This window comes from Phalaenopsis equestris, unplaced genomic scaffold, assembly GCF_001263595.1.
Source record: "Phalaenopsis equestris unplaced genomic scaffold, ASM126359v1 Scaffold000348, whole genome shotgun sequence".
Classification (NCBI taxonomy): Eukaryota; Viridiplantae; Streptophyta; class Magnoliopsida; order Asparagales; family Orchidaceae; genus Phalaenopsis; species Phalaenopsis equestris.
Genome location: NW_018164790.1, coordinates 242,399 through 262,631, shown reverse-complemented (window position 1 = coordinate 262,631; position 20,233 = coordinate 242,399). Strand labels below are relative to the sequence as shown.

General features: G+C 32.2%; 1 protein-coding gene across 1 annotated transcript in view; it reads right to left on the bottom strand.

Annotated features, from left to right (window-relative positions):
- The window catches only part of LOC110026070, a 55,559-nt gene extending 43,875 nt beyond the window's left edge, over window positions 1–11,684 (bottom strand). The window contains exons 1-2 of the mRNA XM_020726852.1: window positions 11,528–11,684; window positions 11,007–11,424 (exon numbers count right to left, since the gene is read on the bottom strand). Of these exons, the coding sequence (XP_020582511.1) occupies window positions 11,007–11,424; window positions 11,528–11,559 (450 nt within the window). The 5' untranslated portion in view covers window positions 11,560–11,684. The remainder of the gene's footprint in view (window positions 1–11,006; window positions 11,425–11,527) is intronic.
- Between the last annotated feature and the right edge of the window lie 8,549 nt (window positions 11,685–20,233).

Below are 20,233 nucleotides of genomic sequence, written 5' to 3'. Positions count from 1 at the left end.
GAATGTTTGATCCAGCGACAAGACGAGTTGTGGTGACACGAGATGCAGTGTTCGAGGAGAAGAAGAAGTGGGAGTGGAGTAAATCTCCAGTAGCAGGTACAGGATCAGCAGGGAAAACTCTTACAACACATTATTTTACCATAACAGATGAATCTGATACGACAAATCAGGAAGATAAAAAGACGTTCAACGGTTATGGTATTGATATCATAAATTCTGGTATGGATTTCCCACAGCCGACACGGGAACAAACTGATAACCAATACCAGCATGCTTCACCAGTGATGAACATCAGATTCAGAACATCAATTTCAGATCCTGATTCATTGACACCACACACTCCAGATACAACTTTTGATGCTCTTGATGGTTCGGCCTTGACAGAAGCAGTGCATCCCACAACATCTGATGAGAGTTCATTAGAAGGGCCACGGGGTCAGCGTGACATCAAAAGCCTTTACGATGAAACCTTCCCAATAGAACTAGAGTATTCGGGATTGTGTTTGCTAGGAGAGGAGGATCCATCAACTCTCGAAGAAGCTAAGGCAGACCCGATGTGGAGACAAGCAATGGAGGAGGAAATTTCTTCCATTCGAAGAAATGAAACCTGGAAGCTCGTTTCATTACCCGAAGGCCACAAACCTATAGGTCTAAAATGGGTTTACAAGCTAAAGAAGGACACTCAAGGAAGAATTGTGAAGCACAAGGCGAGATTAGTGGCAAAGGGGTACGTTCAACGACAAGGCATAGACTTTGATGAAATTTTTGCCCCTGTTGCTCGGCTAGAGACAGTACGTTTGCTACTCTCTATTGCGGCACATGAAGGATGGGAGGTTCATCATATGGATGTGAAGTCAGCCTTCCTCAACGGTGATTTGGAAGAGGAAGTGTATGTCACTCAACCGCCGGGATTTGAAATAAAGGGAGAAGAGCACAAGGTGTTAAAACTGCACAAAGCATTGTACGGTTTGCGTCAAGCACCTAGAGCCTGGAACTCAAAACTGGACAAATCATTGAGGACACTCGGTTTTGAGAGGTGTTCTTTAGAGCATGCAGTGTGCATGAGAAATCAAGGTAAAAGGATTTTAATTGTTGGAGTCTACATGGACGATTTAATCATCACTGGAGAGTGTATTCAAGACATAGACAAGTTCAAATCACAGATGAAGAAATTGTTTAACATGAGTGACCTTGGGTTACTAAGCTACTATTTGGGAATTGAAGTATGTCAAAATTCTCAAAGGATTACACTTAATCAGTCGGCATATGCAAGAAAGGTTTTAGACAAATGCGGCATGAAAGATTGCAACCCTTCACAAATTCCGATGGAACCTCGTCTAAAACTGAGTAAGGAAAGCACAAGTCCACCTGTAGAAACAACTTTGTACCGAAGTATTGTTGGCAGTTTAAGATATCTACTGCACACGCGCCCAGATTTGGCATTCTCTGTTGTCATGGTGAGTAGATACATGGAAAGGCCCACAACGGAGCACATGGCCGCAGTGAAGCACATATTACGGTACGTGAAAGGAACTTTAAACCTTGGTTGTGTTTATGAGAAGAAGAAAGGAAGCTTGGAACTGATCGGTTATTCAGATAGTGATCTAGCTGGTGATACTAATGATAGGAAAAGTACCTCAGGTTTAATATTTTTCCTTGGGTCAAGTCCTATTAGTTGGTGTTCACAAAAACAGAAAGTTGTTGCGTTATCTTCTTGTGAAGCAGAGTACATCGTTGCATGCAGCGTGTCAAGGAGTGTGGCTGGGACGACTATTGGCAGAATTGTTAAAAACTGAAGTTAAGAAAGTAGTTCTGAAGATTGATAATCAGTCCGCAATTGCATTAAGCAAGAATTCAGTTTACCATGAGAGGAGCAAACATATCGATACCCGATTTCACTACATTAGAGATTGTGTTGAATCTAGAATGATTGAAATTCAACATGTTTGCACAGAAGATCAACGTGCTGATATTCTGACAAAGTCACTTGCAAGATTGAAGTTCTTGGAGATGAGAGAAAAAATTGGTGTGCGAATCGTCAGTGAAGGACAACAAGCTTAAGGAGGAGATTGTTGTGTTAATCTAGTTGTCTCTAGAAATTGTTTATGTATTTTTGCACATTTTTCATGTGGATTAGGAAGTTTTGAAAACCGTTTTGTGGTTAGGTGGTTAGGAAAACCGTTAAGTGGTTAGTTAGTTTTATTTTCAGAAAAATGTGATGTATTTGCTTATAAATTAAACCAGAAAATGTAGAGGGTGTGTGAACTACTAAAAAAAATTCCTCCATTTTTGTTGGCGTTTAAAGTTTGGTTTTGATAACCAACTGTCTCCAAAACTAAGGCATGCACGCTAGAAGGAAATGAGGAAGTTCATATATCATTTTGATACGAATGCCTTTTCCATCGGCTTTCCGAAAGTCATTTAACCATCAATGTTTAATTTCTTAATAATTGCAAGGTTTGACCATCAGTTAAAATAACATGAACGTTGGTTTATGATAAGACTTTCCGACGAGTTATGACCGTTACTCTATAATTTGCTATCAATAGACAATTTGGACCGTCAGTGCTAATTTCATGACTGTTAGAAAGTCGATTTACTCGAAACCAACAATTCAACACATATGTAATTCGTTGGTGATACTAATCGTTATTAGACAGGCAGAAATGAAGATAAATTTACCTACGCACTATAGATTGTTGATTTCTTTATAGGTTTTAATTATTTTTCCAATAATGATGGGCAGATGAATCTAGAATTAAAAACTTGTTTTAAAGTTCAACAACTATTAAGATTACCCCCATCAAGTTAGTTTTTAGCTTGAAGAAGATATTCTTATCGAGAAAATGGATGAAAAAAAATTGGTTAACCAAGTCTATGAAGTATGTTCTTCCTAGCTTGAATAAGAAGAAATGAGCAATATTTAGAAGGGAATAAGAGTCTCAATGTTTAGTTAAACCTAAGAGTTTAAATTATTAGTGAAGATGAACTTTGAGGAGAGTTTTTATTTCAATGTTCATGGAAGATACCATAAAAAAAATATGTTCTAAAAAAATTGAATGTCTCTCCGAATCAATAAATATTGAGAGTATAAGCTTATTTTCTCTTGAAGGTAATTTTTTACTTGGAACCTTATTTTGAGAACAAACCAAATAACTTCAACAAAGTTTTGATTAAAACAAATTAATCTTATATTAAAACTCTTGTATTTAAATGTCCTAAAAAAAGAAGAGGTAAATCCTTCCTAAAATAGTTTCTAAATAAAGAGTCTAAAAAAGTAGATAATGGGCTTATCAAATATTGAGCACTATAGTATGCACATGTAAGACTTCACTTAAAATAGATTTATTTTTGGAGAAAATTATGCATTCTTTAATTTAGACAAATTTTATAATGCACGTCAACATTACTAGTGCGTACAAAATGCTAAATTTAATAATAAAACCTATAGAGAGCCTTGTAATTTGATAGTAAGATTCATAAAAAATGATAAGCCTAACGTAATATCAAATCAATCCAAATCTCAATGATGAGAAAAAGTCTTTTACATTGAAATAGTCACCATTTCAAGCAAAATTTCCATGATTGTAGAAGCCATGAGTAGTAAATTCTTTGATCAAGCGTGTTATTTTAACATGAAATTTTCTCATAACTTTTCTATTCCTTAGATGAGTATCTATTAAAGATATCATAGAAAAAGACTCATCTTCATCACGAAGTAGTTTCCATTTCAAACCAGACTTTTATAATTGTAAAAATCCATTAGTAAAAATTAATGTTAAGTGTGTTATTTTGACATAAAATTTTTTGTTAACCCTCCCACTCTTGAGAAAAAAATATTTAAAAAGATATGATAGAAATAAACTTACTCCTTCAGTTTTTCTTTTGATATTCTTGTTATTAAAATCTTCACATAATTCAAACCATTAAACAAAAAAAAATTCATATTGAAAAGAGATTAGAACATTCTAAGCTCTTGAAGATGGGTCATAGCAACATCACCAAAATTTTAAGTAGTTGGCTCTAATAGAGGATTAGATTGAGTGAGCTTGAGAGAGAGGAAAGAATAATCTCAAAGAGTTAAATTATGGCTAGAAGTGAGAGTGCCCAAGACCATGAACACTCTCTTTTATATTTATAAAGTGAATCAATATGTTATCTTATAATAAAATAGAAAATATTTTTGGATATTTTCTAGAAAATACTTTAAAGTTTATTAGTCAACTTAAGGGAAAAAATAGAGATAGGTTCTTAGCAAGATGTAATATTTTAGGATAAGTAAGATATTTACTTAATAAATTAGGAAAAGGTTTTTATTACATAATTTTACTTAATAATAAAATGGTTTAAATTTGTCAAAACATTTTTATATATTTCCAAAATAACCTTGAAAAAATCTATAAAATAGATATTTCTTTTAAGAAAATGAATTATAGGTTTTTTTTTTATTCCACACTAATAAAATATAAATTACACAATAAAGTCTTTCAAATTTTCAAACATTTTTACATAGATTTCCATACTTCTTTTCTATAAAAATTAATTATAACTAGAGTTCTTTTTGAAGTTAAATTTATTGAACTATTTTATACTTAAATCTGAGTTTGATATAATGATTGTGATTTCATGAAAGCTCTGCATACTATGTGCATGTGAAGGCCATGGATTTTTTCTCTTAACTCTAGCTTCATTATTTGGTAAATACTTTTGCTTATATGTATTTACTTCCTCCATATCCAAAATTTTCATAGCTAGACTTCTTACTGTAGCTGAAATTACTCGGTAGTTTCTTAACTATAACTTCATTATATCTAAACATAATTTTCATAAAGGTAGTGATTAAAATGATTTAAATAGTATATATTATCATCTATCTAGGTATAATAATTTCTTTTGTATGAGAACAATCAAAAGATAGATGATTGAACTAGTCATGAAAAAACCCTACGTTTCACCCATTATGTCAGAGTTTCTCAAACAATTTAAACAAACTATATTTCTTTGATTTCTTTTCCTTCGTTATCTCTAGTTTAAACCACTAGTTCTAGGACACATTTCCTTATTTAATGGATTTAAGGTGCTAAAATAGATTTTACTGTTAGTTAAAGGATTTTAAAAGTATCTTCTCACTACAGGAATGCAGTTATATAGCAACTAAACTAGCTTCCGATCATTTTCTATGTGCATATTTTCATCCTATTTATGATAAAATTTCATAAAAAATTATTAGCATCTAAAATTTTGTACAAATTTTCCAACAGAAATAATTTATTCTGGATAAAGCGGTTGAAATAATTTTTAAGCACTACAAAATAATTCTAGAATATTTATTTTCATGGTGATATCTAAAAAATATCCTATAAGAAATTATGATGTGCTCTATACGTCAAAACCTGCCAAATTAGCATTTAATGTTGGTAACTTTCCATGGCATCGATCATATTCCCTTCCAGCCTCACTGCATTCAATCAGTCCAAGAACAACTATTTCCAATAATTAATTTAACCCTCAAACAAATTATCCATGTATTATTTAATTATCATGGTTGGAACAACTAACATTATATCAATGTGAATACGAAGTCAAAATTTGTTGATTTATTGGATCAAGATGATTTCTTCAAATAATCGTAATTTCACTCAAGCCTTTCGTAATTCCATGGAAAATTATAGTTCATTTGAGCTGGTGGTTGAACATAATTAGTTATTCTATTATTATGCTTGTTTAAATTGTGACTTCACCTTTAATAATTATTATTTCCATTCATAATATAGTTCCTCAGTTTTATATTTTCATCTTTATTATGAAAATTTTATTTTTCTATTAAGAAAATTGCTACACTTTCAAAATGTCATAAAACCTACTTTATAATTTCAATTTTGACATTGCTCAAGATATGATAGTCAATCATATGAATAGACTCAATGCTACACAATACTAATATATTTTATAGAGGAAAATTATGTCAATCGTTACATTGTATCTTGTCTTACATACACCTGCCTCATCACATTTTCTATCACACTCGGAATCTTACTAACCTCTATTTATCCAAGTGTTTGTCTTTACCTTAGGCTCTCTAGTCTATAATACTACATATGCCTCTAACAAAGCTCTTAGACACCCCTACCTAGCTCTATCTGTCTCCCCTCCTTTACTTTTTCCTTTTCCTTTACATCTATCAGTACTACTTTTATTGACCCATACTATTCTTCACTATATTCTTTAATCTCTATTAACTATATGAATAACATTTCTCTTATGAACCAACTGATCCTTCCACCACACATAGCTATCACCACCTAATTCCTCCTTATATAGCCACTGACACCAATCACCTTTGCTCTTGATTCCACTTTCTTTAGGATACTAGCACCTGCTAGTGCTAGCATCATTTTCTATCGACCTCTACTATAGTTAGCAGCTTTAGATTGTGCTCTTATGGTTAGGTAGTTGAAGTTTAGACTGCCCCATTTTTTTGTCAAGCCAACTTATTTATCCTCAATGGATGTTACGCTTGAATTCTAAGTTTTGCTAATTTATCTTCCGATTATATCTTATGCTATTGCAATTGGAATGTGGTTTATTTTATCCACCATTTCTCTTATTGATATAGTGCTTAAATAATACTCTATCTTTTCTTAGAAAAAGATCCACTCATTTTTGTTAATTTTTAATGTGAATTTTCTAGCACTAATTTTTTCTACTAGTAAACTAATTTATTTAACTACTCTAATCTTCTATCGATAGATAAAATTTTGGGTGATAAAAATTATATAATTTATAAAGCAATTTTTATCAACTTGATGCTCATGTGATTAAATTTCTACTTTGTTGCTAAACTCTAAAAACATCATTCTAAATCTTGACTTGATACAAGGTTGAATTATGTTTATGCATTGAATGGTAAAACCTATAGATTTTTTTACTAGTTTAAGTGGATTTATGATTTCAAGTTGGTTAATAAAGTCACAATTGCAATAGTTTAGATTTCAGTTTTACATCTTAAGATTTATCTCTTAATAATTTTTAAAAAAAATTACTTTGGTCTAAATTTTGTTGAGATTGTTGCACATTTTGCTTTATATTTCACTCACTTTGTAAAGAATATAATCAAATCAAAAGATGATTATCTAATGTATAACATATATTACTTTAAATCTCTTTTAAATTATATTACTTGCAAACTACTTTGAATCGTCATGGAAAAAATAGAAAGAAGAAAATGAAGCCTTCTTACTAAACATGTTATTCAACTAGTTATTTTGAAGGAGATGACCCATCTAAATGAAAAAACTAATTTTGTTTAGCATCCTCATTTATATGATATTAAGTTGTTTTGTTAGTTTTATAATGCTTGATTTTAAATTTTTTTAAGACTATGATTACTCTTTTGTTAAACTAAGCTTAGTTTGAACTTTTTTTTCAAGTTAAGTAGGAAACTCCTCTTCTATAGAAGACAAGCTCAACCCATTTTCTACTTTTATTTTCATTAGATAAAATTCCTTTTGCTTAAGAAATACCCATGAAACCTAATTTCTAAATTCGTTGTTATTTTATACAAATTTTTCTTAGCATTAAAATGATTAATTGAAACAAACTCCATCAACTAAATCATATTAAAAGTTGTATAACATTTCAAACAACTAGAAAATAATTTCATCTTTAGCTACATCCCAAAACTCAAATTAAGGTATCAAATCTACTTCTTGAAGATATTACCATTTAACTATCAATTAATCATTTTCTATCAACAAACAAATGTTCCATTAAATCAATCATTACTTCTTATGACAATATCCTGAAATTTTTTCCACAATCCTCTACATATTTAATTTAAATATTTTTTACAAAATATTTATTTCTGATAGAAGATTTTCATAATAGTGCGTCAAAACAAATAGCATACCATCACCTTCATTGCTAATAATATCCTTATTTTTTTTAGTTCAACTCTTTGTTTATTTTAGAAAAATTAAAATCACTTGCTTCATTGTTTAGTCATGGTCTATATACTTGGATTAATTATTATCATTTAATCTTCTTTTAAAAAAATTGTTTCATCCTTCTTATGTACCATGCTACTATCTCTTTTCAATAAAACATTTTAATCTTTATTATCAAACCTTTTCAACGTGTAACCCGTTTTACATAATAAGTTTATAAACCGCTTTGTTTGTTTATTAGTGTTGGGATTCCATGTGATAATCTGTATTGATACTTTCAGTAACTGTGACACCTTTATACTGCTTAAACAACTAAAAATTATGAAAAGTTTAATTAAGCTAATTAATTTGAAAATAGTACTTTGATTTCGTAAGAATTAAATAATCATACTAAACTTAAAAGAAATCTAATTCTATTAGTTGTAAACTAAAACTACTAATTTGTAAGCAAATTAAATTGGACCATCTCATGTTTGTTGGGGTGACGACAGAAGCAATTTCAATTTTCACTAGATAGCTAATATTGATTGTTATGTTTCAGGCATTTATGTAAACTATTATTCCTTTTAATATTCTATTTTATTTTCAGGTTTAGCAAGATTAGTAGAATTTTTTTTAGCTAACCCTAAGATCCAAAAAATATAATAAACCTTATTAAAGACTAATAATACGAATTTTTATATTTAAGTTATAATCCAGTATTGCATATACAATATTCAAAGAAATTTCTCAGTTTTGATCATTCAGTCTTCAGACTTATATCATTAATTATGTATCAGATTTTCTTTATAATAGATCCAAATACTCAAAATGGATGTCATGTCAAGAGAAAGTTAAGATAAAATTTTAAAAATTATATTTAAAAAAAATTAAATTTGGAGAGGTAACCAAAATAAACTTTTATTTAAGGATGCCAACTCACAATGTCTTCATCTCATAATTTATTCACCTTCAAAATGTCATATTAGGATGAAGATTGCTTTTATGACTGAAAGAAGTGGCAAAGGTGAAGAATATTTGACTTTCTATTTTAAGCATGTATTGTATATTTGATTTTTCTTTTAATTTATTCAACCATTTGAAGGATGAAAATGTAATGTTGTTGCAAGATGTCTTGTGTGTTTATTTTTAGTGGTTCCTCATTTTTGAAATATTTATAAGAATTATTTTAATTTTATCAATGAAAATCAAAAAGTTAAAAAATATTTAAGGATTTATCTTTTAGCAGTTGCATTTATCATCTTATAATACACTTAACAGTTAGCATTTATCATCTTATAAATATTTATGTCAAGACTTCTAATTCCAACCTTTCGAACATCAAAGCAATAGCATGAATGCATGATTCGTTAGATTGAATAGGAGAGTTCAAGCCTAGATATATATTCTACAATGTTATTGCAACTTTTGATAATGACAATGGCGTTTAAATAATTTATTCCATCCTTACAAAAAAAAAAAAAAAAAAAAAAAAAAAAATTTTTTCCACCCTTAAAAAAAAAAAAAAAAAAAAGCAAAGAAAATAATTAGTATTCATCTTTCAAGGTGCATGCAGTAATCATATCATATCAAATCTCTGCCCTCCAAATCATATTCCTTCACTTCCATGCCTCACTTAGCAGCATCATTATGTATTGAGGAAGTTGCTTAAATAAGTGACTGTTGTGGTAAATATTAGATTTAAGTTTGAATTCAACCATGGTCAAAGTTCAACCTCATATATCATTTTAGCTAGGGGTTAACATTCCTTTTAACTTTCGAGCACGCTACAAGAATATCGTAACTTGACTTGAATGCAACTTTTCATTTGCTAAATGAGAACAAAAAATCAATAACATAAAGAGTAATAATATCCTAAGATATAATCACATACAATGATAAAATCTTCAAGCTATCAAAGGTTTTTTAATTTAAACCTTTATACAAGAGCTCTAAATTTGAATTAAACCACCACAAACTAAAATCATGATGTTTAGATTTTATGATTCACTAAAAATTCTACTTCTTAGCTAAAATGCCTAAGCGCAAGCTTGCGTTTTCTTATTTCAAGTTTAAAAACAAAATAGCTAGCTACAGATTGACAACAAATATAGAAGCTTTTGTTAAATGCAGCACTACAATAAATTCGAGTTTATTATCCTAAACATCATTGGAGACAGCACTAGTTGAAAGTCCATGTCCCATTATTATCCGCAAATCAACAATATTTTATCACCTTGTGCTATTTCTACTTTCTCCAAACTTTTCGTTTCTACTATAAAATAAAAAAAAGGTGCTAAGTTGCAGCTCGAGTCACCAAATTAGATAAGCTAGTCAGGCTAGCACGTTCCCCACCCAGATACCAAAATTGCCTTGTAACATCAAGAAGGATTGAAGCAAATAAAAGTTAACAGTCAGAACTGCTTCCGAATTAGCTAACTTCGCATTGATGAAGAAGCGATGAAGAATATTATATAGGAAATTAGAGGAACGTTGCATGTATATCATCAAACTAGACCTATACAGTGACCAAGTTTGTTGGCTGGTCGTGGAACTGCGAACCATATTTGCTGAAGAAAACTAAAAATTTGAACAGCATTAGACTAAAAGTAAGGCCTTATATAAATAATATCATTTAACTTCAATGCAAAAGATGCATGCAGAAGAAGTTTCCAATCCTGATAAGCTAACTACATATTTCTTCGAATCTGAGCCTAAATTTTAAACCCTAATCTGTTAATGTTTGCTCAAGTCCCTTAATTCAAGTGCAAACCAAACAAACTAAGCTAATTTCATGAACCCAATATACAATCCGAGATTAATGACACTTCTAGCTGAGTAAAATCACATAAAATAACAGTCCCCTAACCTACTTTCATCTTTATTAACCACACAATCTCAGAAAAATCAGCACACAATTATTAAAGAACCAAACCTGACAGCTAACAGCGATCGCATACCCTACACCACCTCAGCAATTAGAACGAGGACACAAAACTTAATAAAAATAAAAAAAAGATGGCAACAAATCCCCAACTCCAAAACTGAAAATGCGAGGGGGGAGGGAAAAAAAAAACGTACCTTTTGCAAAGAGCGAATCTCCATCTCGATCTTCCCTTTCCTTCGTTTCCCCTTTCTCCTCCTCTTCACCACAGTTTCATCATCTTCTTTATCCATGGCCGAATCCACAGTCTCCATCTGCGGTGCAGAAGCGAAGAGCTCGGCGATCGAGCGTTTTTTTGGCAACTTAGTCCTTGCTTTTGGCGAGCATAATTTCTCATCTTCAGTTGTCTTCATAATCGTCTTAGATGGAGGAATCGATGTTTCTGCTGCTTTAGTTTCCGCGGCTAGAGAAGCAGATCCTGCTGCGCTGAGCTCGTCAGCCCACCATCGGAATCTGCGTACCGAAATCGGCGGAGGATGAAGTTCTTCTACTTTTTGGCCGACAAACGGCCATGACTTTGGGAAGTCAACGTTCCTCATCCTCGCGGCGTAGTCACTACGCAGTTGCAGAAGAGTGAATCAGAGGATCAGTGTAAAGTTCAGATCTTGACAGAAATTGGGTGGAGAAAAATAGAGAGGGGGAGAGAGATGAAACATACCGAATTGAGAAGCGATCATTTGCTGCCGCCATGGATGGGATGGGATCCGCTCGCTGGAAGGATTGAAGAGGGGGGGAAGAATAGAAGAGAGAAGAGAATCTTGTCTGACTGGGGGAGTTTAGAGGGAGAAGAGGCGGTGGTGGAAGGAACAGCAGAAGATAACAACTAAAATTGCTGAAAAGCATTCCAACAAAATTAAAACATTAATTAAAGCGATGAGAGAGATAATGAGAGAGAAAAGACGCAACCGCGGTTTTTTTAAAATGTTTTTCAGAAAAAAAAAAAAATTAAGTCATTAAATAATTATATATAATTATATGTGTTGGAGCTGGAAGCCAGCAAAAGTTCGCCCCGCTCAGCCATCTTGGATTTACAAATGCAATACACTGTGGAGTGTGGGAGAAATTATTCACTAGTTGTCGTATGATCATTTACCTTATTTGAGAGTAGCTTGCATTCTTAATAATTGTTTGTGGAGCATGCCTAGTGTGTACAGTAGTGCTTGAACCCGATTAGCTATCCGTTATGAAAAACGTTAATTTTGAATTCGAGTACTCTAATTTAAACTAGACCACACCAAATATTCATATGTCGCTGGCCATTAATTATTTAAGAAAAATTATAATACACAACAACAATAACAATGACAATAACAACAAGAAGTCTTTATCCCACTAAGTAGGGTGGGCTACATGAATCTTTTTTTTCAATTGTGTCCTATTGAGGGTTATATTTTCATTTAATTCTAATGAATTAAGATTATTTTTATACAATATGTCCAAGTCTTTTTAGGTCAACGTCAACCTTTTTAAACATAAGTCGGATTGAAAAAATTTAGTCCTAACTAGATCATCAAATGGTTGACGTTTAATGTGACCAAACCATCTAAGATGACTCTCTCTAATCTTGTCTGTCATTGGAGCAACGCTAACCCTTTCACGGATACATTTGTTTTTCATTTTGTCTCTAATTGTCAAGCCACTTGTGCGCCCAAGCCGTCTCATCTCAGCAAAACTTAACTTTGTTATATGTTTCTCTTATACAGGCTAACATTATGCGCCATAAAGTATTGCAGATCTCACCACCAATGAATATTTTTTTTTAAGTATGAGTGGTATATTTCTATTGCACAATAGGACTGATGCATTTCTCCACTTCAACCGTCCAACTTGAATTCTGCCAGTAACATTCCCATCTATATCATCTTCACTTTAAATAATAGACCAGAGATATCTAAAACGTTCACACCTTTTAATGATTTGATCACCTATTATTCAACTCTGTCACTACATGCACTACTACTAAAATTACGTCCCGTGAGTTCAATTTTTGATCTACTCAAACGAAGGCCTTTGAAAAACATAAAATACATGATAAGAGAAAGTATTTCTTATTCATTGAAGACTAAAAATTACCCCTTGGTTTCTGATCTTTAGATTAAATAAGTAAAAAAAAATTGGAGCTTTGAAATTATTTAATAAGGAGAATTTTGAATTATGATTTAGTATTAATATATGTACATTATTTATATTTATACTCTTAACCTAAAAAAAGTTTCATTGTTTTCATTGCAAAAATATTATTGTTGCAATCTTTCATGTTTAGATAACTTGTGCTAGACTTTTAAACATTGTTTAATAGAAATTTCTTACTAGTTAAAAACACTTGTATCATATGACATCTTAAGTGATAATTTGGTCGTTTATTACGCACCATGATATTAGTAAAAAAAAACTCAAAATAATAACATAAATGTTGGTTTTGACTTCTGATGACTAAGATATTCTTGCAAAGCAATTTTTTAATTAATACTTTTGTTTTGTGGATAGATAAATAGTTTAAAATTTTTATTCATATCCTATAAAGTGGAAAATAATGTCATTGTAAATTTTAAAAGAAGTGATATAAACCTTTGAGAAAATATGTGCTTTTCATCTATATATTTATATACCTTCAACAAATTAATTTTTGAAAAGAACTAATAAATCAACAAAATAATGCTATATCAAATCTAAAAAATATTATTATGAATAAAATAATTTCAATTAGTTTTTTAAGGGGGAAAATTTTACATCTTACATAGGAAATCAATTCTTATATACTTTATGGATGTGGTGTTTAATATACTATTGCATGAAAATCTTTTTTGGATATATAGTCGTCAATTTGATGGATTGCTAAAATTTTCCTTAAATTTTTAGTTGGCATTAAATAATAACATACAAAGATTTTCCCAAATTGAATTTCAATTGAGACTAGCTAACTTTTTTATCAAACCCAAAGACATTTGCTTGCATATGTGAATGTATTATTCTTATATTTATGATTATATAATGGTTTAATTTATCATAAAATAAATCTTTGCATTTATTTAAATGTTTATATTTATTTTAATTTGTGGCTATCACAAGAAGAGAAACTTCACAATGCAATGATTTATCTTATCATTTACTTAGATTTTTAATAATCACGACTAGTTTATGTTGGATGTAAATTATGCTTATGTGTGATGCTTGCATTATTTTCTTGGAACCTTTCTAAAAAGAAGTCTTTTTTGTTGAAAGCTAGCCACCAATTACTTCATGCTCTCGTCTTCTCTACTAAATTGAAACAATTGGTTCAATTAAATAGATAAAATAGAATAACTATCTTTATTGTGGTATACTATATCCTTTAATCAATGTCCTTCTATATTGTTGTGGTAGTGCCTAATTATTGCACTACGAAGATATATCTAGTATTGAATATGCAACATATTAATTTATAAAACCCACGTTCAATAATATAGATTTTGCCTATAATATATTATATTGGGTGTTTGTGAATTTCTTCTCTTTTGTCCACGCTCTAATTTATTTTATAAGGAAGTGACATTTTTTTAGTTTTAAAGAATAGAAATATATAGCATGTCTTAATCAAGTTGACAAATATGTAGTTAAAAATACAAAAGAAGGCACAATGTCATTTGCGTTGGATCTAAAATATTTATCTTAGTTGTGACGCTAATATTGATGCATGAGATAGTTAGCTAGCTTAGAAATAGAGTATGCTATTTCCCCCAACCTCTTTAGTGTATAAATGGAATGTAATCTTCATGGCACAAAGATTAACAAGTCATAACTACTATTTTTATAAAATATACAACGACGTCAACATATATAATTATGATATGGTGAATTTATAGCATTCTATGTGCTTATTAATTCATTTATATTTTTCTAGTGTCAATAATTTGAGGAGTGTATCATCCCAACATATTTGTGTGCATGTTTCAAGTTGGACTAAACAGTTGTTCTAATATATCAATCAAAACTGAATCAAATTTGGACTTGATTTGAGCTTAAATCGACATTAAACATCACATGTATGCCTCATTTGAGATTGGAAAAATAATTTATAATAGTATTTAATATAACTATGTATACACTAGAACTAGCGAAAGGAATCTCAAAGAGAATGAAAGGTCGAAAATAAAAAGTTTCCCTAGAGGGTAAACAGTCGACCGACAAGTAACCACAAAGCAGATGAAGTAGTGTTTCTAAACCAAGGACAAGTCAAAGCTCTGAAGATAGCCCCTCGCATGATAGCGACAATATCTGCCATGGGTGAGGTGTAATTCATCTTAGGGATAAGTCTCATCAAATACTCACACAGGCAGCGATAAGATTCGCTTAGGTATTAGACTGATGAAACAAAATGATCAAGTAGATGAGACACATACCCTGTACGACTTGAGCCAATTGATAAGTGAGTCATGGTTCACCGACAAAACAACTTGACTCATCAGACGATCAACCAATTGAAGCACAGGCTGAAAACTTTAGATCGTGATTGGACGGTCGTCCCTCAATTGTCATAAAAAATGAGATCATCATTCAATCGAACGCCTCAATCGGCCAAACACAAGGCATGGTCACCAACCGGTCAAATGCCTTAATTTGCTAAATTTTAGCAAGTCGATTAACCAATTACCCTCATATCAAAATTCAATTTATAATACAGATATTGAATGAAATACATACAATTTATTAGAGCATTGATCATATTAAGAACAATTTTCATAATTATTCCCTATTTTCTATAATTTTATAAAGTACGCCCCTATGAATAGGAGAAAAAAAATACAAATAAGGGGACGCTACCCGATTCTCTCCACAGTAACTCACTTTATTCTTTCCTTCACTCAACCTTGTATGACCTTCTCTCCACCTAATCTAATATGATCAACACGCATGACCTCATTGATGAATCGACTCAGAACCATCGAGTCACGGAGGGATTCCATCTTGTATGAACATCGTTTAATGAGCCTTGGAGCAACACAACCTCCTCCTCCAGTCGGGCAAAGACAACTGAGCTCTGTTGAAAGGCAACCTCCAGTCACTCGTAGTAAGCAAACCACCCCGACATGGGTGTGTCAGTGGGATTTTCAGTTGTCTGGCGCAGAACATCTGCCATCTCTTGCATCTGACATGCCACTACCTCAGGAGAAAGTTACAGAGCACAAGTTGTGCCTACTGAGAGCTTGCACTTGCTTCAATTGAAGGAAGGGGACAGACAGTCACCTCAAGGGAACCAGTGACAACAATGGGAATCGAGTCGGACACATGTATTAACGACCTGTTTCCTTCAACATCCTCTGTCCCAACCGACGTACCTGCATTTAAAAAAAGTGTCTAGTTACTACATCACCAAAGATCAAAAGAATTTCCTTATTTACCCAAACCATGAGCTTATAAAGCTTTAACATAATAAGGGAAACACCTTTCACTACCGCAGGAGGGCCTCCCCTTGTTTCCTCCACGAGCAACTCTAAAGCGATAGTTTCAACCTCCGCTTTTGGGCTATTACCGCCTTCAAGAACCCCCATCATGAGCAGGATTGAAAGGTCTGCCGCAATTATGTCCTCTTTTGGACTAGGGCCCATAGGATCCTAGAGAGGGTTTTTCAGCGGCCGGTCTTCAGGATCCCTAGAAGAAGCCACTTGGTCAACTGGCTTGGGGTCGGCTGTCTCCCTCCTCTTATCTCTTCTCACTGCCTTTTTCTTCTTGAAGATGGGCGTTGGGTGAGGACGTATTAATGCCACCAAAGCCAATAGGTTCAGATCAACCGTCTTTTTACTCGTAACGTTCGACATGATGTCTGCACAGAAATCTAGAAAACATCAGCAGAGAAGCCTAGTTTTTGGCTTAATATATAAAATACAGAAAGCACGTAAAAAAGAGAGAATTAATTATTAATTTCTTTATTTCATGTGACATGATTAACTAATAATTTATAAGTCCTTATCACAGCTGTCACCACGTAAAAGCAAGAAAATTTTAGGAGCCAATATATATACACTAGAACTGCTTGCACAAATCTCAAATAGAATGAACGATCGAAAATAAAAGTTTCCCTCAAGAGTAAACAGTTGTCCGACAAGCCATCGTTAAGCAGGTGAAGCTGCATCTCTAAACCAGGACAGGTCAAAGCTCTGAGGATTGTCCCTTACCCGATAACAAAAAGATTCACCAAAGAAAAGGCATAATTCATCATAGCAACAAGTCTCATCGGATACCCCACACAAGCAGTGAGAAGAATCTCCTGAGACCTTGTAAATAGAGGAATCTGATCGAGCCAACGAGGTGACTAGATAGACGAGACACAATCCCCCATAAGACTAGCTAGAGTAACAAGTGAGCAGGCAAAAACCTCTGACTGCAATTGGACGACTGACCCACTTTTTCCACGATAGACGAGAATGTCATTCAACCAAATGCCTAGGTAGACCAAACACAAGGCATGGTTGCCACCCAGTGGATCGCCTCAGTCGGTCGATTTCTAGCAAGTTGATCAACCAATTATTGCTATATCAAAATTCAAATTGTAATACATGTATGAAATGAATTTCATACAATTTATTAGAGCACTGATCATATTAAAAACAATTTTCATAATTGTTTCAACTTTTCTATAATTGTACAAAATACACCCCTATAAATAGGAGACAAAAATACGAATAAGGGGATGCTTCCCTATTCTCTCGACAATAACACTTAATTTACTTTATTCTCTCATTGACTTGAGTCTAATTTTCGAGACATGTTCACAAAAGACAATCCAAAATTTAACGAACTAAAAATAGAATAAAATAGTTTTGAGCTACCAAGGAAAGATTGATTTCAAGTCAAATCAACAATTCTCTCATGCAATGACACTATTTGAATAATTAAAGATGTATACAAAATCTATTTAATTTATTTAGCACAAAAGATTATTAAAAGAATGCATTTAAAAATATTTTATTCTAAAGAGCGAATGATTAAAATATTCAAGTGATGTAGAATTTAACTATTCAATTAAAAATTATGTTGTTTTTATCGAATTTTAATGTGATAAATTGGAGTAATTTAGTTTTTCTTCAAGTTCAGTAAAATTTTTAAATAATTTACTCATTATTATAGTTAATTAGTGTAAAATAAATTTAAATATTTTAGAAATCTTAAGCATAAAATTTTGCAGAGAATATTTTGCCCTATATTTTAAAGAAATTATTTATATGATGTCATGTAATAATCTCTGTTTCTTTTTTTTAATTTCTCGCAAATTTATCTCCAAAAAAGAAGTACGCTGGATATAGCAGATATAATACCACGCTGTTCGTATACATGGCAAAATACAATCGGTCCGATGGGATATGTTCTCCATAAATGATGGATGGATGGATGGATGGATGGATAACATGAGACGTTGGCAGAGATGCATGGTACGATATCATCAGTGCATTCACATGGAGCGAGAAAAGCAATGGGATCGGGTAATAACGGCAGTGGGGCCAACTTTAGTGCGCGGGTCCCACTATTACGACAGTATTTCAAATTTAATATGCGGTATCCCACGGCTGGGATTCCGTGCTCTTGGGCTGAGGTTGATCGAACGGTCAAGCGGCGGCCAAAGGCACGTGATCGTGGAGGTGGGTTCTGCCTTCGGTGGTACGATGGTATGTGATTCGTGGATCTGTTGAGTTTTGAGTTGATTGTTTATTTCTTTTATTTCTTTATTTATTCATTAGTTTTTGTAAGAAAGGGAGATAATAAAGGGGAGCGGAACTTGTTGGTTTAAATATATCTTCTTTACGGAAAACAAGGCACAGCCGATCTATGCCGTACATATCGGCGTTGTAGCTCTGCAGTAAATGGCTAAGTGATTATTTTTTTTTTCTTAAAAATAATTTAAGAGCCGCTCAGCATTGGTTGATGAGATAATGATTTCATGAAAGTAGAATCAAATAAACTATAAGTAAATACATCCAAAGTGAAAAATAATGTTTAGGGTGTAAAAAAGGACTCCATTTTGAGGAGTGGAATATGTTGTAGCAACCAAAGAATTGCTAAGGAATGAGCTAGATGCAAAAGAATCATTCTCAAAAGAGAACATGCATATTGGGGCAAGTGAAATACCATGTGAACATTTAAATGAAAGGAGTGAGTAGAGAGTTTCTTCGAGAAAGCACAACATTAAAGTAGATAAAATTCTACAGCTTTTAAGGGAGATTCGAGAGATTCTTTAAGCCAGACAATAACAACAAGAGGAGGAAACTAGTAATGCGCCAAAAGAGAAAAGTGGATATCATCATAACTCAAGAAATCACCAGCATTACCCTGCCAACAATCACTAAAAGTTCCATAACCACCACAAATGTGGGCTTAATTAAATAACCATACCAACCGAAGCTATATAAAACCACCAACTAATAAGGTGAAAAAATCTAAAACTGGATGAGAACCGCAAAGTGTAGTTGAATAATATTTGAGCAGCATAGAGCAATCAAGAAAAACAAGATAAAACCAACAACCACCATAAGTTGACCACTATCTAAACCAATTAAGAAAATCAATAACTTTTCTTCATTGACAAAACACACAACTGATCCAATTAATAGAGAAAAAAGGGGAGGTGGAGCATGTATAGTAGCATTAGGTTTTGGAACAATGACATCATATATACAAAGTGAGCTCAGATATCAGTACACTTGGTCTTCAAAATAGGGACGCCATCTAGGGTTAACGTGCAACATCACATCTATCCGAATAAAATATGGCCTAATGTAAGCAATATCCATGTAATAACACTTAGGGAGGTGTTTCTAAAGGCAAAAATGAATCAGACACATTTTTATAAACAAAAACTTTTCAAGAACCACAAAACAACCAAATTAAACAGCTACAACACCAAAAAGACCCAACACATGTAGGTTTAAGAATTAGTTGAGTCCCATGGAAAAGTTATGGAATTCATCATATCTAAAAAACCAATATAGCCAAAATAACAATTAAAATAGGACGAATAAAAAAACTATCCAAAAACAATTGTAGTAGAGAATTATAGTTTCACTATCTAAAAAGAACATAAACATCTGTATAGATGCTAGCAAAATGGAAGTGAATCTTCTGCTTAAAGTAGAAAGGAATTGCCTAAAGAAAAAAATAAGAAAAAAATATAGATTTTATATGATAAGGGGAATAATTTCCAAAGTAATGCTCTACTTTCAATTTTTTGCTTAATAACAAATTCAATTTTGTACAAAAGAGTGTTGATCGAATTGATTTATTTTAAAAATATTGTCCTTACTTTCATACCAAACATTGAGTGCCATAAAATAAAAAACAAACAAACAAAAGAATTTCATTGTATTAGATCTATCATCATGCACTATAGGAAAGC